The sequence below is a fragment of the Lepidochelys olivacea genome (genome assembly GCF_965140295.1).
Source record: "Lepidochelys olivacea isolate rLepOli2 genome assembly, chromosome: 14".
NCBI classification, from domain to species: domain Eukaryota; kingdom Metazoa; phylum Chordata; order Testudines; family Cheloniidae; genus Lepidochelys; species Lepidochelys olivacea.
In genome coordinates, this window is record NC_140424.1 from 43,265,587 (window position 1) to 43,292,572 (window position 26,986).

General features: G+C 49.4%; 1 protein-coding gene across 1 annotated transcript; it reads right to left on the minus strand.

The window, feature by feature from the left end:
* Positions 1–33: 33 nt before the first annotated feature.
* On the minus strand, positions 34–26,685 carry LOC311531155 (C-type lectin domain family 2 member D-like). The gene is made up of 6 exons (XM_084648290.1): positions 26,547–26,685; positions 14,631–14,840; positions 8,945–9,061; positions 6,018–6,196; positions 4,259–4,362; positions 34–3,783 (listed from the first exon to the last, which is right to left on the minus strand). Exons 2-6 carry the CDS (start codon positions 14,713–14,715, stop codon positions 3,633–3,635), a joined length of 636 nt encoding a protein of 211 aa, XP_084504416.1. The 5' UTR covers positions 14,716–14,840; positions 26,547–26,685; the 3' UTR covers positions 34–3,632.
* Between the last annotated feature and the right edge of the window lie 301 nt (positions 26,686–26,986).

Genomic DNA, 26,986 nt, shown 5'->3' on the forward strand with positions numbered 1-26,986 from the left:
TTCGGGAAAATAAACGTTTGTGATAACGTCATGTTGCTTTCCAGATTTTTATTTATTACTTAATATCATAAAGTGAGGTTAAGGCTCCAGCTGAGATCAGGGCCCCGTTGTGCCGGGGGCTGCCCAGACACAGAGCGAGAGACAGTCTCAGCCCCAAAGAGTTTGCAGTCAATAAGTATGTTTGTAGCTGATCATGAATTGTGTGCTTAATTGCATGCAAGCTCACAGCCTACACAATAACATGGCCATATAATAATGATGGGTGGAAGGTTATGTAATAAAATTGCCAATTCAATAAGCCAAGGCTAAAAGACAAGTTCAACCCCCCCCAAAGGATGGCTGAGAAAGAACAATTAAAGGATCAATCCTGTAATCCTCTGCCATGTAATCAGACGATGCTGACCAGCACAGCCCCTGAGTCGTAGCAGCCTCCCAACTTTCCCAAGCTCCCCTAAAATTTCGGTGCTGCCAGGGCTCCTCATTTGGTCTCAAGTCCCAGCTCCTGGAATCCTGTGAGCAACTCGGCTTTCGCTCAGGGCTAGCATTGCACAGCCGTGGTGCCGCATTGCGCCTGGTGAAGACGCTCTCTGCCGATGGGAGAGAGCTCTCCCGTCGGCATAATAAACCCACCTCGGCGGGAGAAGCACTCCTGCCAACGCAGCCCCGTGCGTAAGTTGGTGTAACTTACGTCACTCAAGGGGCTGGCAATTGTGTACACCCCTGAGTGACATAAGTGATGCCACCATAAGTGGTAGCATGTACAAGCCCTACGTAGAGGCAGATTAAGATTTACTGGGGTCCTGGGCACAAAGAATATTTGGACCCCTCCCTCACAGCTCCCTCGCCACGGGGATCCGCCCCCTGCTCCTCCTCCCTCCACGAGGCCCCGTGGTAAGAGCCATCCAGGGAACTCAGGCTGCTGTAGGGAGCCCTGGACCTTCCACCTAGGCTGACCAGACAGCAAATGTGAAAAATCGGGACGGGGATGGGGGGTAATAGGAGCCTATATAAGAAAATGACCCCAAAATCTGGACTGTCCCTATAAAATTGGGACATCAGGTCACCCTACTTCCACCTACTCTGGCCGGCGCACCCCAGGAGGGTGGGGACACAGGCTGGGGGCTGCCCTTGGGCCCACCAACCTCCGCCACAAGGCAGGTGGCGGGTCTGGTGCGCCCCACAGCAGCCTGACTCCCTGGGTGGCTCTTTACCATGGCCTGGGTCTGGCTTCTGGCCTGGCCAGGGGGGTGGAGCCTTGGAGGAAGAGGTGGAGCAGGGGCAGGTACTAGTAGTGGCCCCCCCCCGACTTCCACACAGATTCCAGTGGACCTGTGACCTGTGCATGAATTCGCCCCTGGCCCTAGGTTTCTGCCTCTTGGGCTTATGGAGAAAAGTCTGGAAACATAACCCCCAGCGGCTCAGAAAGCTACTAAAACACCCCATGATTTAGTTTAAAAAAAATCTCATGATTATTTCCAATAATCTTGTGATTTTGGAGACCTGACTAATTTTTAAATGCAGGGGGCTGGCGTTAACATCATTTGCAAATATATACACAAAGGTCACAATAACAAATGACTAGGTGATTGTGTAGGCCCAATCCTCATTTAAGGGTCTTCCAATAATTTCCCAGGAATTTGTTCTTCTCACGGTTGTGTATGTTTTAGAGAGTAGGGTCCACTTTGGGTAGATGGTGTAAACCATATGAGGCAACAGTCAGTGCTGAAGGAGGATTATGTGGCTGGGGAAACTGGGCTGGATCCCTTAACAAATGTCTGAACTTTCTTACCAGGTACAGAGATTCTTAGTGTAAGAAAAGAACTGGGTGGGATAGGCAGAGGGGATCTGGCTATCACAACACACCCTCAACCTGTGGAACTCATTGCCAGGGGATGTTGTGAGGGCCAAAACTAGAACAGGGTTCAAAATGAAGTCGGTAAGTTCCTGGAGGACAGGTCCAACAATGGCTGTTAGCCAAGAGGGTCAGGGATGCACCCCCATGCTCTGAGGGCTTGTACACACTAGCACTTAGGTCGGAATAACATATGTCGCTCGGGGTGTGAAAAAACAACGCCCCGAGCGATGTAAGTTACACCGGCCTAAGTGCTGGTGTGGACAACGCTATGTTGGTGAGAGACAGGGGTCTGTGCAGAAATTTAACTCTGACCTCTTTTTGGGTGCTACGCATTCTGTGCTCCCCCTGGCTCCGACAGGAGCTTGCTCTTCCCTCTCTCCCTCCCTGTCCGGGCTCCGGCAGGAGCTCGCTCTCCTCCCTGCAGCCAGGAGGAGCTTGCTTTCCCTGCCACCATGGCCCCTGGGCTGGAGGAGTTCTGTGCCCCCAATGATTAGTAGCAATTCTAGTGCAGACTAGCTTTGAATGTCCCTAACCTCTGTTTGCCAGAAGCTGGGAGTGGATGACAGAGGACGGCCCAAGAGTTGCCCAGTTCTGTTCATTCCCTCTAGGGCACCTGGCCCTGGCCACTGTCGGAAGACAGGCTACTGGGCTAGATGGGCTATTGGTCTGGACCAGTCTGGCCATTCTTATGTTCTGCCACACACTCCACTGCTTCTGATTAAGGCATTGGGGCAAATTCAGAAGCAGCACAGTGCTTAATTTGTGCCATGGCATTACATCAGTTATGAATGTAAAAAAAAACGGCTTAAGCCCTGGCAGCTCTGTCATTACTAGGGTGACCAGACATCCCGATAACATCAGGACTGTCCCAATATTTAGTTGTTTGTCTCAGGTCCCGACGCCATTTGTCCCGATGCTTTGGCTTGGGGCTGGAGGAGGACACTGGTGAGCGCTCACCTGGGCTCCCGGCGGTGCTTATTTGGGGCGGCTCCCGGGAAACGGCGGGCAGCAGGACCCTGCGGCCCCTAGGCACAGGGGCGGCCAGGGGCGTGTGCGTCTGCATGCTCCACCTACCACGAGCGCCGGCTCCATCGCGGCCAATGGGAGCTGCGGGCGCAGACAGGGGTGCTGCGTGCTACACACACCCCCAAGTAAGTCCCGCCCTCACAGCTTCCAGCCAATGGCAGCCGGAGCCAGTGCTTGTGCCTGGCGCAGCACATGGAGTGGAGACCCCGCTAGCCACCGCTGACCCGAGGAGCCAGAGGAACCTGCCAGGTGCTTCCCAGTGGGTGGGAACCATCCCCCAGGTAAGCGGCGGGGCTGTGGGCAGGAGCCGGGGCCGTGTGCTTGGGGGGCAGGGGGGGCATGAGGCCATGCACCCCCAACCCGCAGCTTGCAGCAGGACTAGAGCGGGGGCTGTGAGCCCCTGACTCATGGCGGGGCTGCACCCGGAGCTGGGGGGCCCTGCACCCCCGACCTGCAGCTTCCTCAAGCTTTGTATCCCCCTCCCCCCATGGCTCCAGTGGGGGCAGGAGGCGGGGTGAGCCCGTGGCTGCCCCCACCTAAGTGTCCCGATATTTTGTTCTTGTCATCTGGTCACCCTAGTCATTACAAATTAAGCACTGAGGCAGCATAAATGGTGTTGCAAGCTACATGTGGGAGGAAGGGTGTCGTTTACATGCCAACAGCACAGTGAGCGTAGCAGGGAAAGCAACCCGGTGATTGTCGTGGGCCATGTGCCTGTCGGCTGCCTTCACCAAGGGTGAGCCTCACCCTTTCAAGGCCTCTTCTGTTCCATCCCAGTCAAGCCCTTCTTCAGATGCAGGCTGGGTTTGCTACAGACCCAGTTCTTCTCTGTCTGGCACCTCGAGGAGATGACGGCCACGTCGTTCAGATATGCGCAGCTTCCTCCTCCCTTCACCTCAAACCTGCAGACGGGAGATCCCGGGGGGAGAGTCAGTCAGTGCTAGGCAGAGGCAGAGAGAGCCGAAGTCAGAGAGAGACCAGATTTCGGAAGGGATTTCCCTTTCCTGGACCACCGCCAAGCTCCTCCCTCCCCATCCAGAGGGGGAACTTTAACAAGGGCCAAAATGGGAGCCGGGGGAGAAAGAGGCCAGAGCTGGGTGTCAGGGTCCTGGGCAAAGGAAGCCAGAATTAGTGGCTTGGGAGCCAGGAACTGAAGCCAGGGGTAAGAGCCAGTAACAGGGTGAAGCGTGTCAAGATGAGGACCAAGCCGGAATCAGAAATCAGGGTCCGTGTGGCGGTTCCAGGGGTCACACCGGAGTCAGACTCTTAAGTCAGAGCCAAGGTCCATACCAAGGTCCACGTTTAGCAGCCCATTGAGCAAATTTAGCACCAGTGAACGAACACGGAGAAACTTCACAGAAAGAAAGCGGGACTCACATGCTGTTGAATTCTGTCCCGTTCATCCACCTCCAAGGCTGGCTTTCTTCCCGCCGCAGGCCGATCCAGTAGTAAGTGCGCCCCTTGTACCGCATCAGGAAAACCTTTAAAACAAGGTGTCTTCATGAATTTGGTCTGTTTAGAAGCATTTCCAGGGGGCCCACCGCCCGAGTACGTAGATCTACTAAAGCCCTCTGCCGTCTCCATGGACCTCTGTGTGCAGCCTTTGAGCAGAGCATAGCTTTGTAGGAGAAAGAGAGAATGCTCCGAGAAGGCCAGAGGTTGAGCTGGGTAAAACGTTTCACACAAAACGGCTTTTTTGCCCCCCCCCCCCACTGGAAAATGTGGATTCGGTGACGCCGAAACATTTCACGAATTCGTCAATGTCACCGAATTGTTCATTTTGCAAAAAAACACCCCAACATTTTATAAAAACAAACCATCTCCTAGGGTGATTTGGGGGGGGTTGAACATTTCTTTTCATTTCAAAATGTCTTGGATTTAAAAAAAAATCAAGAGATTTTGAAATGAAAAGAAATAGACGAACCCAAAAATCGCCACAGGAGATTGTTTTCAATAAAGGACCATTTGAAAATGCTCAGTCTCTAAAGGAAACTTTTTGACTTTCTTTCAACTTTTTTTATTCACTGAAAATGTTTCTTTTGCGGTCTGATCTGAAACGAGGGGTGTTTTTTAATCGGTTTTTCAAAGTGCACCAAAAAACATAGCCTTGCCCCTCTACCTCCCCTTGGGGAGGTTCGGGTGTAAATCAAGCCATCTTCTCGGCTCAATTCACTTTACTATGGCCAATCTGCATGGAAGTCCTGAACTGGGGAAGGAATAAGGTCCTCTTTCCTCCTCCAGCAGATGACCAGGGCTGGAGCTCTGCTGGGCCATTCCTTGAGAGGAAAGGTTCTCCCAGAGGGATCAGAGGTCCCTACAATTGCACGCTGACTGGAGCACCTTGGACCTAGCCAGGGCTGGGTTCAGTGGCCAGAACTCTCAGACAATGTCGCCTCCCAGTAGAAGAAGCACCAGGGCCCCCCACTGCACTTTCCTTTCCTTTTTATTTTTTTTAAAAGTGTTCAAAAAATACTGGAAATCAAAACAAAACATTTCAATTGACCCCAAACGAATTTCGGGCCCTCCCAACTTTTCAGTTTGATGACAATTTCGAAAGATTTCCTTTTGAGTTTGACTCTATGGTGCACATCGTCAAATCGAGGGCGCCCCCTCCTGCCTGGATACGGCATTGCAGGGGACTTCACCTCTCATGCCCCCAGGGGCCGCTTCCTTGGCCGGCCATAGCCTTTCTCCGCCTGCCTCTTCTCCCGAGTCCCCCTCAGGATATTCTGTGGCTCGGCCGCCCGGCCAAGTCACGTCAAGGGTTAAAACCCTTCCAGGGGCAGCATGAACAAGGCCAGATAAAGATTCAAACAAGGCTTCAAATTAACAGCCCTTCCGCCCCTCTCCCTTGTTGTATCCTGACTGTTAAATGCTAGCCCAGGAGACCTTGCTCCTCTGCAATTTCTCCCCAGCTGAGCTCCCCGAGTCTACTTACAAGCTTTGGCTTCACCTCCCTTGTTGAAGAGACAGGTAGTTACTACCTGCCAGGTGCAGAACATGATTAATTGGGTCCTTTCCCTTGCATTGCAGGTGCTGGGGACAAAGCCCCATCACAGCTGCAAATCGGGTTTTTTTTCAGACTTGCCCTAGAACCAAGCAAACCCCAAACACGTTATTTGCCCCAGTCCCTTACCAGGTCCTGCAAAGTGTCAATCTCCACCAGGGAGGCACCCAGTGAAGAGCAGTGGTGCTGACTGGATTCCCAGTTCCCTTCCGCTTCTGAGAAATAGTAACATTTCCCTTGGTACCCGACCCAGCCGTCCGGGCAGCAGGGTTCAGAAAGAAGAGGCTCAGGGACATGAGACATTACCACTGGAAATAAGAAAGCAATATAGGGTGAGAAATCTTTCCCTTTCCGTCTCAGGGCCTGGGTCTCCATTGGCATGCGATGTGGGAGGGAAACACCACCCAAGCATGAATGTCAGCACCTTTCGCTCTTTCTGAGCTGCCTCAGTGATTGTCCAAGGCAGAGCGCCACGGGGGACTGGACCTTCTGTATCCACGGGGAATGAGTAGAAACAATCCCCTCAGATCCAGGCCTTGCTGAGAGCTCGGGCAATGGCTTGGAGGGCAGAGGGAGTTAGAAATGAAGCCTCCATGCCCCTGATTTCAGGGGTGCTCTAGGAGGGGAGTGGGGACAAAGAGTCTGGACTCCTGGGTTCCATCCCCAGCTCTGGGAGGGGAATGGGGTCGAGTGGTTAGAGGGGGTGGTTGGCAGACAGGACTCCTGGGTTCTATCCCCGTTCTGGGAGGGGAGTGAGGTGAAGTGGGTTAGACTGGAGGGAAACTGGGAGGACTCCCGGGTTCTATCCCCAGCTTGCTTGATGTGAATCAGTGGCAAATTGGCTCCCCCCCTGTGCCCCAGTTTCCCTTTCTATAAAACAAAGGGATAATGAAATCAGCCTTTATAGAGTTATGATGGGGTGTGTAGACCCCATGCTGTGACAGCCAGGAAAAGAGTTAACAGACAGATCAGTTATTCCCGCAGCTGAGACTAAGGGGCCAGTTAGCAACAGCTGCAGTAAAAGGCTGCAGACTGCAGCTGAGAAGGCTGGTTGCCGGAGAGATTTCTGCCGGGAGCCAGACTTCCAGAGGGAAAAGATGGGAGGACATAGAATGCAGAGAGGTGGAGGTAAGAAGGAGCAAGGGTTTTAGCTGCCTAAACACATGGTCCCTGGGCTGGAACCCAGAAAGGGCATTGCAGGGTCCCCCCACCACTCCCAGAAAGGGGGTGGTCTAGAAAAAACTCCCTGAGAAAGAAAGAACAAGAAGCTGATGACCTGATAGAAGGTGATGGACCTTTATGGGCTCTGGGACTCAGAAGGGGTGAGATTACTAATGACCTGGAGTTGCGAGAAGAGCCCAGAAATGAGTCCCAGGGGGAGGCTTAAAGGGCCTGGCCATTAGACTTTGGGGGTCGGGGGTGGGGTAGTTTTGCACTTTTCAGCTAACCCTGGAAGGGAACCGGACTGAGGTGACCTGGCTGACCACAGAAGCTTCAAACCATGGCAGAACCAGGTGTTATAATAATAAATAGATTTATTAACTACACAAGGATAGATTTTAAGTGATTATAAGTAGTAAGCGTACAGATCAAAGCTAAAACAGACAAACCCCTGCAATGCCCCATCCTGGCATAAGGGGGTGCTGTGGGAGTGAGCTCTAGGGATAATTATGCCTATAATAGGTGCTGATTGAAGCCCTGGAGCCAGACATTTTCAAACCCATCCTGTTGTGGCAATTGCAATTGACCAGAATGTTCCTTTCAGTCACCGGGGTTGATCTCTAGGGGATAGGGAGCGGGATGAGATGTCATGGACACTGAGTTTTTTCCTGCCTGGGTAGCCAGAGACTTATCTGTATGAGGAAATACAAATGGGGTTGGGGGCGGCGGGGTGGGGGGGGGAGCGAGGACCTAAAACAAAACTGTGGCATGAAGGAGCCATTTGCTAAGCTTCCACTGCTCAGACAAGTCGCTTTTTACGCTTTCCACAGGTTCTGTCCTGCTTTGCTACACTGTAGGGTGTATGGGGCGGGGGCTTTGTCATACGGTGCTGAGTTCGTAGAGTTTATAGAGCAGCCCTATAGAGCTCACAATCTAGATTGAGAAAGGCTGGGAGAAAGGAAAGCTCATTCACCCCATTTTACAGATAGGGAACTAAGGCACAGGGAGATGAAATGACTTGATCAGGGTCACACAGACAGCCTGTGGCAGAGGCACCATTTGAACCCAGATCTCCTGAGTTCCACCCCAGTGCCTTTCCTCTACGGCCAGCCTCCTGCCATACAGGTCACAGCTGTGTGTCCTGGGGCATTTGACACTGGGGAGGCGTAGAGGGTGCTGTTTGGAGATGGTGGAATATGCACATCTTTGTTATCGATATTATATTAGCCCCTAGAGGCTCCAGCACGGATCGGGCCCCCATGGTGCAGGGCGCTGTATGCGCATGTAACGATCAGATGGCCCCAGCCGCACAGAGCTTCAGTCTAAATTTCGGCCAAAACGAGTTATTGGGGGGAGGTTGATTCCAGTCATTCTCAGCTCTTCCATGGCTTTACTCCTCCATGGATCTGGGAGCAATCTGCCAAGGAGCCCTCGGGGTCACGGTCCCCATTTGCCAAGTGGGGGCATGACAGCATTCGCGCTTGAGCCTGCTAGGACACGTCACTGGGCTACGGGGGAGAGTGTGCATGGACTGTGCAAAGCCCTCTACTGCCCTCCCCAGTCCTGACCCTCAGCAGCCCTCCTCCCTTGTCCCTCCCATCCTCAAAGGGTGATGGGGTGTTTCCACCTCATTCCTCCCTCTTGGGTCAGCCACCCTGCTGCTGGTAGCTCACAGAGGTACATGGAGAACCTGCCTTCAAGGGGCACCAGCATTCGCTACAGCATTATGGGCTGGCTGATGAGCTCCTCGATTGGAGGCCATTTGGCCCTGGAGCCCCCCATGCCCTCCCCCAGCATTGCAGGGTGCAGGACCTATGGATCCGGGACTGTGACCACAACAGCTCCGGGGGAAAGGGGAGCCACAGAAATCCAGGCATGCAGAGCTGGCAACTCACCTGCCAGAGCTACTATCAGAATGAGGATGAGGATGGTCATGATACTCATCAAGCATGCGACTGCAGTTATGGCTTTACGGGATGAGAGAGTTTTGCAAACGGCGTCGGGGGCATAATCTGAAAGAGAAGAGGAGATTAGCGCTCCCACTGGAGAGGCAGCTGAGCTGCCCTAGGAATTAGCTAAACAATTCCTCTCTCTGTTTAACACAACAGCCCTGGATGGGTCGTTGGCAGGATTTCAGTCCAGGCCTTTCTTAGGGCTTGGCTACACTGCCAAGTTGTCATCAAAACTTTTGTCTTTCCCGTGCGTAAAAAAGCCCTCCCCCGAAAGACAAAAGTTTTGCGAACCATAGGCGCCGACTTCCCCTCTTTCCCCTGGGTGCTCGACCCCCCACTCCACCCCTTCCATGAGGCCCTGCCCCTGCCCCACCCCTTCCCCCCCATTCCAACCCCTTCCCCAAAGTCCCCGCCCCAACTCCGCCCCCTCCCTGCCAATATTCCCAACTCCTTCCCCAAATCCCCGCCCTGGCCCCGTCTCTTCCCCGCTTCCTCCCCTGAGTGCGCCGGAGCGTGCTAACACGGCCAAACTGCTCTTTGGTGGCAGCCAGGCGGGAAGCGCTGGGAGGTAGGCGGAGGAGCGGGGATGTGGCGTGCTCAGGGGTAAGGAGGAGGTGGGGCGCGGGGGGGGGAGAGGAGGGGAGCTTGGCTGCCGGTGGGTGCAGAGCACCCACTAATTTTTCCCTGGGGGTGCTCCAGCCCCAGAGCACCCACGGAGTCGGCGCCTATGGTGTGAACGTAGCTTGGCTGGCAGGAGCGCTCTCCCGCCGGCAAAGCGAACGCCGCTCGCAGGGGTGGAAGAATTTTGTCGGCAAAAGTGCCGACAAAGAGCGTTTACACACGCCAACTTTTGGCGATAAGGCTGTGTTGAGACAGCCCTGTCGCTGAAAAAGCTGCGGGGTGCAGACAAGCCCCTACTTGAGCCAAATAACCCAGCTTCCTCCGTTCAGAAGCTGCTGCAGACTCATGTCCATACCGTGGCTTGGCACTAGAGATGCCCTGTGTTTAGTATGGCCATGCTTAGGGACTGGAGTACGGCATGCGGTATCAAGCTACTCCAGGTGGCATCATCCCAACTACTGTGAAACCAGCCATAGATTGCAAACATACTAATTTCTATCTTCACGCCATGAGTGGGGTTTGAACCTGGGGATCTAAAGGCACGAGTTGCTGCAGCTTGAGCTAAAGGGGCACGTCCTCTAATGTAGGAAGCAGTAGCAGACTCGTAAATTTCATACAAGATCCAACCTCTAGAGAGCCCACAGCGTGTTGACTAGGTATCATCTACACTGTGAGCTAGACAAGTCACAACAGGGGCACCCGACCCTTTCAGCCTGGCGCTGAAGATATTTCAAAAGGTCGTCCTTTGCCATGCGCTGCCATAGACTCGGGCAAAGGCAGTCAAGCTTTGTAGGGAGGCAGCAAGGTAGCTCCAATCCCTCCCATTGCAATGCAGCAAACAGCCAGTGGGGGGCGCTGCAGGCCAGAAGGGAGAGCATCTGCTTAAGAATGCTTGTGACACCAGAATTGCTCTAGATGTCTAAGGTGCCTGCCTGGTGTGTCTTTCTCATGTGCTCCGGGTGTAACTGATTATCAGATCTGGGATCAAGAAGGAATTCCCCCCCCCCGCCGCCCCCGGGTCAGATTGGTAGGAGCCTTGGGGGTCGGGTCTTGCCCGCCTGTGTAGCATGGGACAGGGGGTTGCCTGCTGGGACATCTAGACCCGTTTCACAAAGTTCTTGAACAATACCATCAACGGTGCCCCCACGAGATCTTCCAAATCAAGTGGGATGACTGACGCACCACAACAGTGTTCTGTCCCAAGCCAAAGCCTTCAGCACTGAAGCTATGATCGTCCGCCACCAACTCCATTGGGCTGGTCATGTTCTTTGAATGCCAGAACATCGATTCCTGAAGCAGGTCACATTCTCACAACTGAACCATGGCCAATGGTCGAGGGGCGGACAAAAAAAAACCCGCTTCAAAGACACCTTCCAAGCCAATGTGAAGAAGTACAATATTGACATAAACTCCTGGGAAGCCTTTGATCCAGCGAAATGGAAAAGGACTTTGTGGCAAGGATGCCAGTATTTCGAGATCCAATGGAGACAACAAGAAATGGGGACAGGAGAAAACAACGCTCTGCAGCCTGACTCAACAATCCAGATCTGCCCCTTCCATTGGGAAATGTCTGCCCCAACTGGGACAAGATCTGTGGATCCCGGATTGGTCTTGTTAGCCACCTGCAGATCCACTAGCAATAACTAGCTATCATTTTATTGGGAGACCATCATCCTTGAATGTCGAGGGATCTCTGACCTCCCTGGTGTTCCAGGGAACGCGGGTGTGTCGGGTTCCCCAGGGTGCAACCTGGACCTGGGGTACCACTGGGCCCTCTGTCTTACTAACCTGTCTTACTAACTGTGATGCTGTGACACGCTTCAAACCTCTCCAGGTACTGCACTTACACAGACATCCTCAGGCAGGGACACACCCAGCTGAGTTACACGAATGCTTCTCCCAGCCACTCATGAACCAACAATAGAGAGACTCCAGCCAATTCCCCTAGCTCCCCAGCCTTGGACCCATGGGCTGTACCATCATCTTGCCCTGATCACACACCTGACCAATGTACGTTCATTACTCAGTCTGTCCCTCCCTCAGTGTAGAGAGGACATGCACCAGCCCTTGAAACCTGAGCAGAATTCCAAAGCACTTCAACCAAAGCACACTGTTTTAGGAAAAATATAAAACAGATTTATTAACCACAGCAAGATAGATTTTAAGTGATTATATGTAGCAGGCGTAGAGAGCAAAGTTGGTTACCTAAGAAATAAAAGTTATATCGAAACCTGAGTTCTATAAACTAGACTGGATTTGAATCAGGCAGTGTCTCACTCTGATAGATGGTATAGTTCCTGAATACACGGGCTTGGATTCTTCTTTCCAGTCTGAGGCCACCTCCCCCATTCAAAGTCTTTTTTCTCCAGATGTGTTTCCAGGTGTTGAGTTGTGGGGGGAGTGAAGCCAAGTGATGATGTCACTTCCCCTCTTTTATAGTTTCTTACCCACTGTGTATGTCCTATCTCTGAGAAGTCTCCATTGTATACAGTTCCTGGGATAGACCTTGGGAGTGTGGATTCCTTTAGTGGGCTGTCAGTGTGTCTGGTTCTCCTATTGTTGCACCTGAAAGGCTGGTTGTGGGTGTTCCCAACCTCACAACATATTTCAGTCACACACCTGTAGCAAAACTTCATAACTTCTCATCCAATGACAGCACAAACAATCCAACAGGCTATTAATGTTCAACAGATCGAGCCTTTTAAAATGATACCTCACAAGGCAAACCTTGTACAAGACATCGCATAACTATCTGACAGCGGTGAATATGGGGGTTCTGGGATGCTGCTTGGAGCACAGCGGGCACTGATGGCACTTCAGTCTCTCCTGATCTCTGAGGATTAAAATACTTTAGTTTAACTGAAGTTCTTGGCCTCAACGTAGGGGTATTTGGGTGAGACGTAGTGGCCTGTGCTATACAGGAGGTCAGGCTAAATGATCTGATGGCCTCTTCCAGCCTTCAACTCTATGAATCTATCTCTTGGGCTGCCAGGGGAATGCTGAGAACAAGTCAGAGAGACAGCGTCCCTTACCTCTTCTCAATAGCAGTAGATCACAAGCAGACACTTCATGTTGCGGGATCCAGCCAATGGAGACACATTTTCAACCATAATCGAATGTGCACTTTTGCTGAACACACAGAGCTGGCAGGACAGTGGTAAACATATTTTGTGAAAAATGTTGGGGGATTTATTCTGGGTTGTTTTTTTTTTGCACAGACCACACCAGTTTCCAGTTTTGAGCAATGAAACTTCCAAATTTCTGTTGGAAAATTCTGATCTGACGCAGTTCAAGCATTTGGGAGGAACATATTGATTTTGTTGAAATTGTCTAGGGTAAATTATCAAAGTATATCGTTTTCACTCTATCGTATTCAATATATCGTTTTCAGCACAGTTGAACGTTTCAGTGGGAACTTATGAAAGTATTATCATTTTCAGGACATTCTAATGAAGTAATCAATGTAAAACATTTCAGCAAGGTCTGTTCCATTCAAAATTGGTATTTATACCATGCTCATCACCGTACCTGAGTGCCTTCCAGCCATGCATTAAGAAACATGGCTACACATCTGTCACTCCCCAGAGGGAGTAGCATGTGCAGTGGAGTGTCTTCTTGTGGCAGGATGCATCTTATTTTATTATAAATATACCCGTTGCGCTGTGTCTACGAGAAGTCAAAGGCCTGTGCCTTGCACTTGGAGCGGAAGGTGCTGAGGTTTGTGATGGTCCTTCGTTCTTGGGGGAATTCACACCACACAGACCAGCATTACCGTATAGTTGAGGGATCAATTGGGCCAGAGGAACAGAGCTGTCCACCACAGTCTTCATCCCAAAGTGTTAGGTGGACTTTTAGGTATATTGGGCCCACACCACGGCATGCCTTGAAGATAAGGATGGAGACCTTCAACAGTCATACGTGAGGGCTACAGTTTAGAGAGATTATTGGCCCCCCCTCCCAGTATCTAGAAAATAGACCCTCATCCTTTCCCCCTCACCCACATCCCTTCCCTTAAACATCTGCTGCTTTTTAAATGTCAACACAAAACCACTGACTTTGTTTATTCATCATGAGCTATTTTATACGCCCAATCAAGTTCTGCCAGCTAGTTCTGCTAGCTTCCTCTCTCACTCACCAGCTCTATTCAGCAATGGGGACCCCTGGGAAGCCCAGGGGTACTTTGTGGTGCTGTCCAGAGACCAGCACTGTGGACAACCAAAGGGCAATTTGGGACGTAGGTAGGAGGACAGCATGTGACCAAGCCTTCAGGGGGATAGGCTAGAGTAAGGTTTCAGGCAGACAATACATGCTTATGCTTTTAGAGCCAGAGATACATGGTATCCAGTAATGGTCTCACGAGCCCTGTATACACAGATGACACCATCTCTATTCTGTTTCCCACCCTAAGTAGAGATGTTGTTTATAAGACACCCTTCCCCTGGTATTCGGCCCCAAATTTCCAGAAGGTTGAAAGGTTGCATGAACCAAAAAACAAGGCATGTTTCTGTGTTACACTTACACCCACAGAAATCCCCATTCGCAAGAACCAGTCAGGCAGCCACATGCCCCTGTTGCTCAGCTGGCCCCAACCACTGTTCAACTGCATGCATATGTGTGAGATTGTGGGTGTGCACAACCTTTGCCCAGACAGGTTGTTTGGGGATGTGCCAGCTACATTTTAAAGCTTAAAGACCTCGGCCCTCGTCTTTTTCCACTTCACACCCTGCCCGGGTGATCATCTCTCTTCATCCGATCCCATATCTCGTCCTGCTCTCAGTCGCATTATGGTGACGGTGACCGGTTGGACATAAATTGGGTGTCAGTGCAGATGACTCCACTGAGGTGACCATGGCCCAGCTCCACGGTGGAATTTAGGCTGCTATCTTCCATGGGTCTGAGCCCAAATACCCTTTGTCCCCCCCTTCCTCTTTGGAAAGTTTGGTTCTCGCGCTGTGACTCAGTGACACTCCCCAGCTTTTCCCCAGGGCATTTATACTCAGTTGGTTACCTAGCTTTGCTCCTTTCTCTGCATCTCCTTGGTCTTTAAGCGGCTTCTCTAGCTCTGTTTTCTCCCTCTGCATGCCTTTCCCCATCTCTTCCTAGGAGCTCTGGGGTGTGTTGTGCTCTGATCAGTTGCCCTTCGTTGGATGCTGCCGTATTCCAGGCTCAGTGGATGTCCAATCAGCCAGAGGTGGAACCAGAGCCGAACCCTAAAGCCCTGTAACATAACAACCAAGAGTTTTTACAAGCTGTGACTTCTGCAAAACTATTTGTTTTAGTAGCACCTCATCTGCCCAACTCACCCCCGACCCATTTGTCCCTTTCAACAACCAGTTGCATCCTGTCAGACCCCTAGATTTTAAGCACTCTGGGGCAAGGACTATCTTCTTCATTACTGGCATGTACAGCGCCTAGCACAATGAGGCCCTGAACCTTGATTGGGTTTCCTGGACTCTGCCATAAGATAAATCAATAATGATATGATTTAAGGGCTAATGGGCTTTATGGGGATCTTTTGTCATTCATCCTCTGGTTCATTAAGTCATCACTCAGAACAATGGGTAGATTAATAATAAACCTTCCTTTCTCCCACCTTATGACTTTAAGCGAAACAATGTTAAGCGAATTCAATTTCCCCATAAGAATTAATGTAAATAGGGGGGTTAGGTTCCAGGGAAATTTTTTTCTTTGCCACATAAAAGACTATATTATATATATATATATATATATACACACACACATACACAGAGTATAAGTTTTAAACAAACAATTTAATACTGTACACAGCAATGATGATTTTGAAGCTTGGTTGAGGTGGTGAAGTCAGAGGGTGGGATATTTCCCAGGGAATGCCTTACTGCTAAATGATGAACTAACACTCGGCTGAGCCCTCAAGGGGTTAACTCGTTAATGTAGCCTCACACTCTACAAGGCAGCAGGATTGGAGGGAGGGGAGACAGCATAGCAGAGAGAGACAGAGACACACACCATGTGTGGCCTGTGAGAGAGAGAGATGCGCATTTCCCCTTTAAGTACCCTGACCCACTCTTAAGTACATTGCCTGATTGAGTTAATCAGCAAGCGGAGACTTCAGCAGCTGCTGCCAGGAAGCTCCCTCCATCCTGAGCCCTGTTGTGTATCCCCCTGCTCTATGGAGATGGGATAAGCAGGGTGCAGGAGCAAGGGGGAGGGGGACACCCTGACATTAGCCCCCGTCTTCTCCCGCCCCCAGCAAGCAGGAGGCTCGAGGAGCAGCTCCAAGGCAGAGGGCAGGAGCAGCACATGGCAGTGGGAGGAGGGACAGCTGAACTGCCCGGCAATTGGGCTGCCGCCCAGGGAACTTAAGGAAGCGGGCAGCTGATAGGGGGGCTGCTGGACCACCCTGGTTCCAAGCCCCCACCAGCTCGCTCCAAGCTGCTCTTCCTGCAAGCAGGGGACAAAGCAGGCAGCTGCCAAACAAAGTTAAAAGGGAGCATTGCACAACTTTAAAGGAGCATGTTCTCTAACTGATCAGCGATGTAACAAGGAAATAACGTTAACCGGGGACGACTTTAAGTGAGGAGTTCCCATAATCTGCATGTTCTTGAAAGCCTGGGACTGTTTATCTCAGAGAGGAGGCAAATAAGAGCGATATGACAGGAATCGCCTCTCGTTATTTTATATTGTGTCGATCATGTATGTTAAGTTCCTCTAGTCTGGTTTTATAAAAACAGACCTTCTTTTGCAGCTCCTTGGTTGCATTTTTGGCAAACCCAATTTAATAATAATACCCCATGCAGTTCATCAGTAGATCGGGAAGCACTTTACAACAGAGGTGTAAGGGGGGATCCTTATCCCCATGTTACAAGTGGGGAAACTGAGGCACAGAGCCCAGAAGTAACTCACCTAGCAGACCGGGGCAGAGCCACTGGAATAAAGGCCAGTATGCACTTGGCCACACTGCCTATGCAACTGTGAATTGCTAACTTTAGGACCTGTCTCCTCTGAAAAAAGCCAGAGGCTTTAACCACCAGTGTCCGATGCAGAGCAGACAGTACTGTTTTGGGTAGGTTTGCTGCCAGTCCAGTCCTTGCCTGGACTGGCTGGGACAAGCACTTCTTCTGCTGCACCTTGGTAGTTAAACTGTATTCCAGGAGCAGCTGCTCCCAGTGTCAACAACACCCGCACAAGCTTTCGACAAGAGAAAAGGCTTTTGTTGCATACAGTGACTTCCTGGCGCCACAGAAATGAAAGCCACTAAACAATGCTCCAAGCTTTTATTACGCTTACTTTCCTGGTTGGCACAATGTAGCTCGGCAAAGCATTTTCAAAGGGACTCACCCACAAGGGCGTCCAAGAACCCAAATAAAATGGCCCCCCTTTTTCTAAAGAGCTCAGCAGCGGCCCCCCCATGCTGTGCTAGGAAGGGAGGCAAACCTCAGTTCACTCCTTGTTGGATCATATTAAAGAAGTTCTGTATTAAAATCACAAATGAGTTTGATTCCCCATAGTTCAAATTCCAGGGTATTACTAATGAAGAGCTCTCTTGGTTTTTGGTGCTGTTTCTCTCCCTCTATGTGTGAAACTTGCAAGCTGCTAATTGTGTTAGTACATTCTAAGACAGAGTCTGTTCTCAAAGCAATTCACACAGAGAGAGACTCAAAGCAACACTCTGTAACAACAGAAACAGCACCCAGAGACTCCCTGCCCTTTTGTTGTATTAACAATTGTGATTAAAATAGAGATAGAGGATGTATGTGGATGGATGCTTGGTGTGGATAATAACTGAATGATCAGGGAGGTGCCAGCCTGAGAATCCAGTGTCCATCGGCTGAAGAAGGCGTCAAGTGGAAATAACCAGAGGACCCCCAGAGGGCAGACTGGAATCCACCCAACAGCCTCAAGAATGGGAGAACCAAAGAACAAGATAACATCTAGCAGCACGGAGCCATCAGGAATGTGCTATCTGCTGATTGATTCAGCAACAGCACGATGAAGCAATTCCCATAGACTGGCATAGGAAGAAATTCCTATAAAAATAGACTCTAAAAAGTGAGAACTTTGGGGTCTGATTCTGCAAACCAACTTCCAGGAGCATCAGATGAGCATCTGACAAGGCCCTGCTCCCTCCTCATGTCCAGGCCACCTGGCCAGTGGCTTGGCATGAGCAACTCTAAGGCTGGTAACTATGATAACAACCTTGCAGAACCTGTGTGTGTGTGTGTGTGTGTGTGTTTGTATGAATGAATGTGAGAATAAATATGAGATTGAATGGAATGTTATAGCTATAACTAACTGCTTACTATGATTCTTTCTGTATTCACAATAAATGTGGTATTTTGCCTTTTTCCCTTTAATAAGATCCTGCTGGTTTTTATTTTATTGGTACAACATTTTGGTGGAGAATTGCGAAAGGGGGAATATTGGTAAAAAACCTCAGTTATTGTAAATATTGGTGTGCACACCGCCAGCTCTAGTGAGCTAGGCATTTCTATTAGGTTAACCAGACCTGCTGGCCTCCGAGAAGGTAGCAGGGGACCTGCTGGCCTCTGAGAAGGTAGCAGGAAAAACAGATTAAACCAGACCTGCTGGCCTCCGAGAAGTTAGCAGGGGACCTGCTTGCCTCCGAGAAGGTAGTAGGGAAAACAGATTAAACCAGACCTGCTGGCCTCCGAGGAGGTAGCAGGGGACCTGCTGGCCTCCGAGAAGGTAGCAGGGAAGAACAGGTTAACCGGACCTGCTGGCCTCCGAGAAGGTAGCAGGGAGAAATAGGTTAACTGGACCTGCTGGCCTCTGGGAAGGTAGCAGGGGACCTGCTGGCCTCCGGGAAGGTAGCAGGGGAAAAACGCATAGATTAAGCTATGGTTTCAGAATCTAGGCTGTGTCACTTGCTAAGTAATACCGGCAGTGACAAAGAGATTGAAATATCCATGTTAAGATGTTTAAAAGAAAACAGGGTAAGCCAGTACCAGAGGGAGGAATGGAGTCAGAAGGAACTCCAACCTCACCTTTTGTTAAAGAAATTACACCTTTTAAACAAATCCTTCAAAAATGTGGGCACAGTCCTTGGACTAAACAAGCCCTAGCTGATGTCTGCACTATTTCGGACCTAGAGGGTAGATTGGCTCAGTATATCCTCATATACAAACCTTCTAGTGCTGCCAAAAGAAATGCAGCAGCAATTTGGTTGTTGTGGGAGGCATGTAAGGATTCTTCCCTCCGCTTGTCTTCATGTAAAGAGGAAAAGGCACAAATGGAAAAGGGAGCAGACAATTGGAAGGTGCTGGCTACACATATCCAAAGCCAGCTGAAAATAGTGAAAGAGGCACTCCAGGAATACAAAAAGAGTGAAAAAGTTAACTCTGCAGAGGCTGGAGGGAGGCAGGTAAAGGGGGAGAAGGTCCTATGTACGGCACCCCCAGGCATAATTACAAAGAGAAAAGAGAGTAAAAAAAAAAAAAAAGTTAACTCTGCAGAGGCTGGAGGGAATTAAGCAGTTAAACTTTGTATTTCACCCAAACAACTTTTAACCGAAAATGTTAAAAAGGAAAAGTGTTAGAGCATTCTTGGTTTCTTTGCAGCCATTCTGAAAGAAAAATGAGCCCTTTCCCAAAGGAATGTCTGTAAATTAGCCAGGCAAAAATAAACTATCTGATTAAAATCATTTGACTGGACAATTTAGTCAAATTTGATAAAAGAACATAAGAGGGTTCTATTGGAACTTAACTGCCTCAAATGTATAAAGGGAATGTAAGATGTAAAAAACAGAGCAGTGTGGAAGGGATGTTAAGGAAAAGAAAACGTGTATGTATCTGTCTGTGTGTGTGTAAATATGTAAAGTTCTAAGGACCAGTTAGTTTTGTTTTTGTTTTAAATAATGCCACTAAAAATCCATTTGACTCTTTAATTCAAAGTTGCAAAACTGACAGACCTTTTTGCTAGACACAGGTAATTAGTGTTGTTTGGCTTTGGGATTTGGCATTTAACCCTTAAAAGGTAACTCAATGCTTTACAAAATTTAAAATGTTTTTAAGTTGTGGCTGCAGCAGGGCAGTCAAAATCAGGAGAATATATAAAAAAAATTTTGGATTCTTTTTGTTTGTTTGTTTTTTGTTTGTTTGTTTTTGTAACAAAATCGCAGATGAGAGTTGTAGTAAAAAAAAAAATTAAAAAAAGACAGTGCCTCTCTGAAGCAACAGCAGGGGTGAGGTGCACAAAACAAAAAGAAGCAATGTTAGAAACACTGAGTCTTAAAATGGCTCTGAGTAATCAGACTGTCACTTTGATAAAGGTACATGAAAACTCTGTAAGCAAAAAAAGAAATAGTGACACCTTATGTAAAAATGGATCTGGATAATGTTATAGAAGTTAAACTATGGAAGGAATGTGCATTTGCCCCAGAACATGTGCAGGGTATATTGTAGAAGGGGCAAAAGAAATGCAAACATACCATGCTACTTCATTAAAATGCTATTAGGGCTCCAAAGGGAGCCACAATAGGTTGGGTTTTCTTTTTCAGATTGCTGTGTGTTTTGGAAGCAGAAGTTAAAAGTAATCAAAACTCTGGTGAAAGTTGATTGTGTCCCTTTTAAGATAGAGTCTCTGAGCTGCTGATGGCTTTAAATCCAAAAGCAGGAAGTTTCTGTGAAAATGCAAATTACCTAAATGATAAAGGAAGGAAAGAACTAGCAGCACAAAGGAGCTGCAGATAAAGGACATACCTGGTCAGCAAACAAACTGTCTAAATAAAAGGCATGGGATAACAAGATAATTTTAATAAATGTAATGATAATAAGTATCCCTGTAACAACGTATAGTGTGTATGATTTTTGGAAAAATCCTTTAAGGTCGTATGGTAATGATGCTTCTCAGTTATTACCTGTAAATAAAACTTAAAGCTTAACACAGCAGGAAAAACATTATAAACTTGGTCTGCTGTATAAGAAGGAAAACTCAGGGATTTAATGACTAAACAGTGGGAGAATTTCCCCATAACCCTTAAAAGATAAAAGCCTTTGAAACCTGGCCTGCCTATAGAACAAAAACAGGAAAATATGGGGGCAATTTCTCTGTTTTGCCTGCAATCAGCAAGGGTATTTGTAAAAGAAATATTTTAAGCAATAATCTGCCACCCCAAAAGGGGTAGAAACATGTCCTTTTTGTCTTTCAGAAAATCAGGAAAAGCTGCCAGCTGAAAAGCAACCCAATACCATGAATCTACTGTCACAATAGAAATTGTGTTCTGTGTTCTATGTTTTGTCTTGTGTTTTGTGTTGTTGCTAGCACTGTTGTGTGTTTAAAAAAAAAAAAATACTGAAGACCTGCAGGAACTTAAAAATAAATTAAGCTTTCTGTCCCAGCTACAGGACAGCCTGATACAAAAACAAGTACATGCCAATGTAGACTTGGTCCAAATTGGTCTGGGTAACCTAAAAGGCCAATGGAATCTTTAGTAATGGCTTAATACTACCACATGGCTTATCCATAAGAAAAAAAAATATTAGAAATAGGAAACTACACAGCCATAGCTATGGGAAGCACTGAAATGCAGATACTTGCACTAGCTACTTTGGAACACAAAATGTTCTGGGTCATATTGGGAAATATTAAGGGTTTGATGCATTTGTTAAAAAAGAAAGAGATCATTGGTTGACACTTATCAATATGAATGGATGCAATATGTTTCCACTATTGTAAACCAGACTTGTTAATGGGAGAAATTGTTGTCAAAATTGCACACCAACAGTCCCTGGAGGCAAAGGTATTGAAGGTTAACCCACTCCCCATATTACACATGGGATCCTTTTGGCTACCCTGGACCTTGAGCCAGTGGGCTGGGGAGGGAGGGAAGCTATTGGACACTAGAGGTTGTACCGAACGGACTCCTCAAAAGTGGGTGTGCCTCACCTTGCCTGTTGCCCCAGAACCTTGTAGTAAAGATACATCACTAGGATCATGTATGTGGCATGAATTGGAATCACAAACTCAAATTGCCTCACAGTACTTTCTCTTGAATAGGCTACATAGAAAGTGACACTGACGATTATAAATCTTAGTGTCAAAAGGGGGATTATGTTGGATCATATTAAAGAAGTTCTGTATTAAAATCACAAATGAGTTTGATTCCCCAGAGTTTAAATTCCAGGGTATTACTAATGAAGAGGTCTCTTGGTTTTTGGTGCTGTTTCTCTCCCTCTATGTGTGAAACTTGCAAGCTGCTAACTGTGTTAGTACATTCTAAGACAGAGTCTGTTCTCAAAGCAGTTCACAGAGAGAGAGACTCAAAGCAATACTCTAACAACAGAAACAGCACCCAGAGACTCCCCGCCCTTTTGTTGTATTAACAATTGTGATTAAAATAGAGATAGAGGATGTATGTGGATGGATGCTTGGTGTGGATAATAACTGAATGATCAGGGAGGTGCCAGCCTGAGAATCCAGTGTCCATCGGCTGAAGAAGGCGTCAAGTGGAAATAACCAGAGGACCCCACCCGGAGGGCAGACTGGAATCCACCCAACAGCCTCAAGAATGGGAGAACCAAAGAACAAGATAACATCTTGGAGCCGTCAGGAATGTGCTATCTGCTGATTGATTCAGCAACAGCATGATGAAGCAATTCCCATAGACTGGCATAGGAAGAAATTCCTATAAAAATAGACTCTAAAAAGTGAGAACTTTGGGGTCTGATTCTGCAAACCAACTTCCAGGAGCATCAGATGAGCATCTGACAAGGCCCTGCTCCCTCCTCATGTCCAGGCCACCTGGCCAGTGGCTTGGCATGAGCAACTCTAAGGCTGGTAACTATGATAACAACCTTGCAGAACCTGTGTGTGTGTGTGTGTGTGTGTTTGTATGAATGAATGTGAGAATAAATATGAGATTGAATGGAATGTTATAGCTATAACTAACCGCTTCCTATGATTCTTTCTGTATTCACAATAAATGTGGTATTTTGCCTTTTTCCCTTTAATAAGATCCTGCTGGTTTTTATTTTATTGGTACAACATCCTGAGGTCCTGAGAAGTCCGGAGGGGGAGAAAGAGACAGAAGCGAGGGGAACCACAAGGCGGGGGACGGGGTGGGAGGGCCAGGGGGAAGCCCCAGGCACAAGGAGAAGGAGCTGTGGGGGACAGCCAGGCACATGGGAACTTGGAGACCGCAAAGCAGTCTACAGAAAAGGACCTGGGGATTACAGTGGACGAGAAGCTGGATATAAGTCAACAGTGTGTGCTTGTTGCCAAGAAGGCTAACGGCATTTTGGGCTGTATAAGTAGGGGCATTGCCAGCAGATCGAGGGAAGTGATTATTCCCCTCTATTTGGCACTGGTAAGGCCACATATGGAGAATTGTGTCCAGTTTTGGTCCGTCCACTATGGAAGGGTTGTGGACAAATTGGAGAGAGTCCAGCGGAGGGCAACGAAAATGATTAGGGGGCTGGGGCACATGACTTCCGAGGAGAGGCTGAGGGAACTGGGGTTATTTAGTCTGGAGAAGAGAAGAGTGAGGGGGGATTTGATAGCTGCTTTCAACTACCTGAAAGGGGGTTCCAAAGAGGATGGAGCAAGGCTGTTCTCAGGGGTAGCAGATGACAGAACAAGGAGCAATGGTCTCAAGTTGCAGTGGGGGGGGGAGGGTCTAGGTTGGATATTAGGAAACATTATTTCACTAGGAGGGTGGTGAAGCACTGGAATGCGTTACCTAGGGAGGTGGTGGAATCTCCATCCTTAGAAGTTTTTAAGGCCCAGCTTGACAAAGCCCTGGCTGGGATGATTTAATTGGGGTCGGACCTGCTTTGAGCAGGGGGTCAGACTAGAACCTCCTGAGGTCTCTTCCAATCCTACTATTCTGTGATTCTATGATTCTAAGCAGAGGCACTAACTGGGAGGCTGGAGGGGATGTGGGAGCTGGGGAAAGGGTATAGAAGGCAGAGCAAAGCAGTGAGGGGGTGAGGGAGACAGCAAGGCAGAGGATCTAATGGGGGGTGGGGGCAGCAACCCGTTGAACCTAGCCGCCAAAGAACTGGAGGAGAATGTAGAAAACCTACATCATGCAAATTAGAGAGAGAGAGACTCCCCTGGCCATGGGCGGAGTGGGTGTAAGTCAAGGGAGCGTAGCCAAGGGCCTGTCTGCACTAGGGAGATATAGGACCGGTCTATCCTTTAGCCTGTTCCCTCGTATCCACACTCCAGTTTGCATCGGTCAGCGTTTTACTGCACATCCACCCACCCAAGATCCCCCAGGTGCAAGCAGAAGGAAGCATCTGGTGCGATCGGGGTCGCATCATCAGGGCAAACGGCCCTTCCCCTTCCCATGCTGCTGTCCCATGGTGCCCAGGCCATTGCAGAGTGGGCCTGTAAAATTACCCAGCAGGCCCCGGCATTCTGGGAGTCGGGCAGCACACCATGGCAGTAAGTGGTACTTAACGCTGGGGCTGCACCCACAGCAAGGCACTCCCATAGTAGTCAGAGCAATTGGGCTGCCTCTGTCAAATGATGTTACGCCGGTGGATTCCTCTATAAAGGCAGGGTCTGTGGCGGCTTGATCCTGTACAGGCTTTGTCTACACTGCGGGATCTGCCCCGATTGCAGTCACCAGTGTAGCTGCATCAGTCCAAACCCTAAATGCAGACAGAGTCATGCACTGTAAAGCACGGTTTGCGTCCAAGCATCTAATCCCAGTTGGGAGGAAAAAACCCAAGGTTTCCTGGGACCACGCAACACCCGGCACCTCGGACAGTAACTGACGTCAGTGCAAAGTTGTTGCATCCACTCTGCGCTGGTGGAAATGACTGCGCAAGGTGCTGGGCAACACACATCAGATCCCACAAGCCTGCACTGTGCATGCACTTTACTCCAGGAGCTGCAGTCAGCGTAAACACTCAGGGCAAATGTGCCTGTCAGTTTCTTAGCGGGAGCATTGTGGGTGAAACCAGAGATAAAAAAACACAATCTGCTACAGCCCAAGCAAAAGCTCTGTGCTCGTATCCGCTGGATCAGCACAAAGGGGAACGTGTAACATACACTCACCAGTGGGTTACACCAATATACCCTTAAACCCCTTTCACAGCCCCTCCGAACGCAGCCTGCGATCCCTGCCCCAAGGAGGTGCCAATATCTTATACTCCCCATCTAGGCTGCCTAAGGCCACATTTGCCAAATTCCTCAGCTATGAGAAACAGATGTGTTCTGTTTTGCATTTGCTGTTTTATTGGCTGGTTTTAGTTCCTCTCCCAAAGGGGATGTGGGGGGAAGGAAGTCCCTGACTTTTGCTTCGGCCAGCAGCAACTCAGATCTGTCTTTCTTCCTGCTCTGCGACCTTGGCTGAATTTCAGAGCAAGGCAGGGGCATTGTCCCCACTTCAGTGATTTGAAATACAAGAACATACAAACTAATCCAGAGTGGAATCAAGAGGCTCCCACCCATTTCCTCCCTCCTATCTCGCTCCCAAGCAGCCTGTCTCCTGTCCCCTGGTTTTGAACCCAAGCACTCTGTCCTCTGGTTCTGAATGCGTCAGCTCTGGATCCTGTCCCTGTTGGGGGGGACTCAGAAAGAAAAAGGTTGAGAACCCAGTCGTAGGGGATAGGGGGTATTCTCCCCTCACCCAGGAGGACAATCTCCCCACTAGCCCATATAGACCAGGAAGGGTGAGCTGCTTCCGGAGCTGCAATCCTATTGTTCATTCCCTGGGAGGTCCTGCTGGGAGCAGTGTCCTTTGAAGAGGGGGAGGGGACAAAAGGGAAACAGCCCCACGTGATTTCTCAGAAAGGGCCCAGATGAGAAGAAATGAGAGCAACCAGTTAGTTTCGTGGGAGGTGCCAGAGGAGGAGACAGCGAAAAGAAGGAGCAGTCCTTGTGGCACCTTAGAGACTAACAAATTTATTCGGGCATAAGCTTTGGTGGGCTATATCAGACGCATCTGATGAAGTAGGTTCTAGCCCACCAAAGCTTATGCCCGAATAAATTTGTTTGTCGCTAAGGTGCCACAAGGACTCCTTGTTGTTTTTGCTGATACAGACTAACAGGGCTTCACCTCTGAAAGTAGGAAGAGAGGGGGTTGCCATCTTCCTCTTTTCTCCGGCTGAGGGGTGCGTGCTCTCGGGTGGGGCCAGAAATGAGGGGTTCAGGGTGCGGGAGGGGGCTCCAGGCTAGGGCAGGGGGTTGGGGTGCAGGAGGGGGTGAGGGATCCGACTGGGGGTGCGGCTCTGGTGTGGGGCCAGGGATGAGGGGTTTGGGGTGCGGGAGGGGGATCCAGGCTGGGACGGGGGGTGAGGGCTCCGGCTCTGGGTGCGGGCTCTGGGGTCGGGCTGGGGTTTGGGGTGCAGGAGGGGGCTCAGGACGGGGGATTGTGGTGCGGGGTATCACAAGTCTGGTGATATTTAAAGAGTTGTGTTTTTTTATCTTAAAGCCCCAGGTAGCGTTTAGCTATTAGGCCAATATAAACGTCAAACAACAATAATAATTGTTCTAAGCAATAAATTCTCTACACAAAAGAATAAATGGACACAAATCTGACATCAGGAATTACAACATTCAAAAACCAGACGGTCCCAATATTTGGGGCTTTATCTTATATAGGAACCTACTACCACCCCCACCCCCCACCCCCCACACACAGTCGGGATTTTTCACACTTGCTAGCTGGTCACCCTACTCCTGTCTCTTTCTCGGTGCTCCCGACACGTCCTTCGATTTCAAGCCCTCGCCCCACTTTAGAAAGTTCAGCGACATGTAATGCAGGAAGATTCAGACATAAACCGGAGTGGAATGTAGTGGCTCCCTTCCATCCAGCCCCCCTCCTCGTCTAGCCCTCCACCCGCAGTGGGGGGAGGCGCCACACAGCCCTTCCCCACCCCAAACTGGGTTAGAGCCCCCCAATCTTAGTGCAGCCTCAATCCCTAGCTTACAGTGGAAGATTCAACCCCTGCCCCCCCAGTCCCCTCCTTACTTTGCTGCTGCTGCTAAGGCAGCCTGCAGAAAGGCGATGAGAGTTTCCCCGGTAGTGGTGGTTTTTTCTTGCAGTTTGACCCACCCCCAGAGCAATCATCAGCAGTTCCCTGTGCAAAAGGGAAACTGCAAAGCAGTCATTGTGTGATTCCTGTCCTCATAACGGCCGGGGGGGGGGGGGGGGGGAGCTGCTGAGATCCACTGAACCAAACTGTAAACCCTGCATATGATGGAAACCACTTCAAGCCAGGGGGTGCGGCAGCCCCCTAGTTCCCGCGGCTCTGCTGGTTAAAGGACAGCACCAGCCACTAGCTGTCATGGTTTTGAGCCCCCTTCTCACCTCCACACATTTCACCCCGCAGGGGGCTATTTCTCTCTGCTTGTTTTCTTGGGGGAGGGTGTGTGTGTGTGTGTGTGCCTCTCCCCAGTTCTGCACCCAAA

Bases quoted from the DNA above. Each gene is read 5' to 3' on its own strand.
- LOC311531155 (XM_084648290.1), bottom strand. From the start codon at position 14,715: ATGGGGAAAGGCATGCAGAGGGAGAAAACAGAGCTAGAGAAGCCGCTT. The intron at 9,062-14,630 runs GTAACCAACTGA...CTTCTCTTTCAG, and splicing joins AGAGAAAGGAGCAAAGCTAG to ATTATGCCCCCGACGCCGTT. The intron at 3,784-4,258 runs GTGAGTCCCGCT...TCCCGTCTGCAG, and splicing joins GGGACAGAATTCAACAGCAT to GTTTGAGGTGAAGGGAGGAG.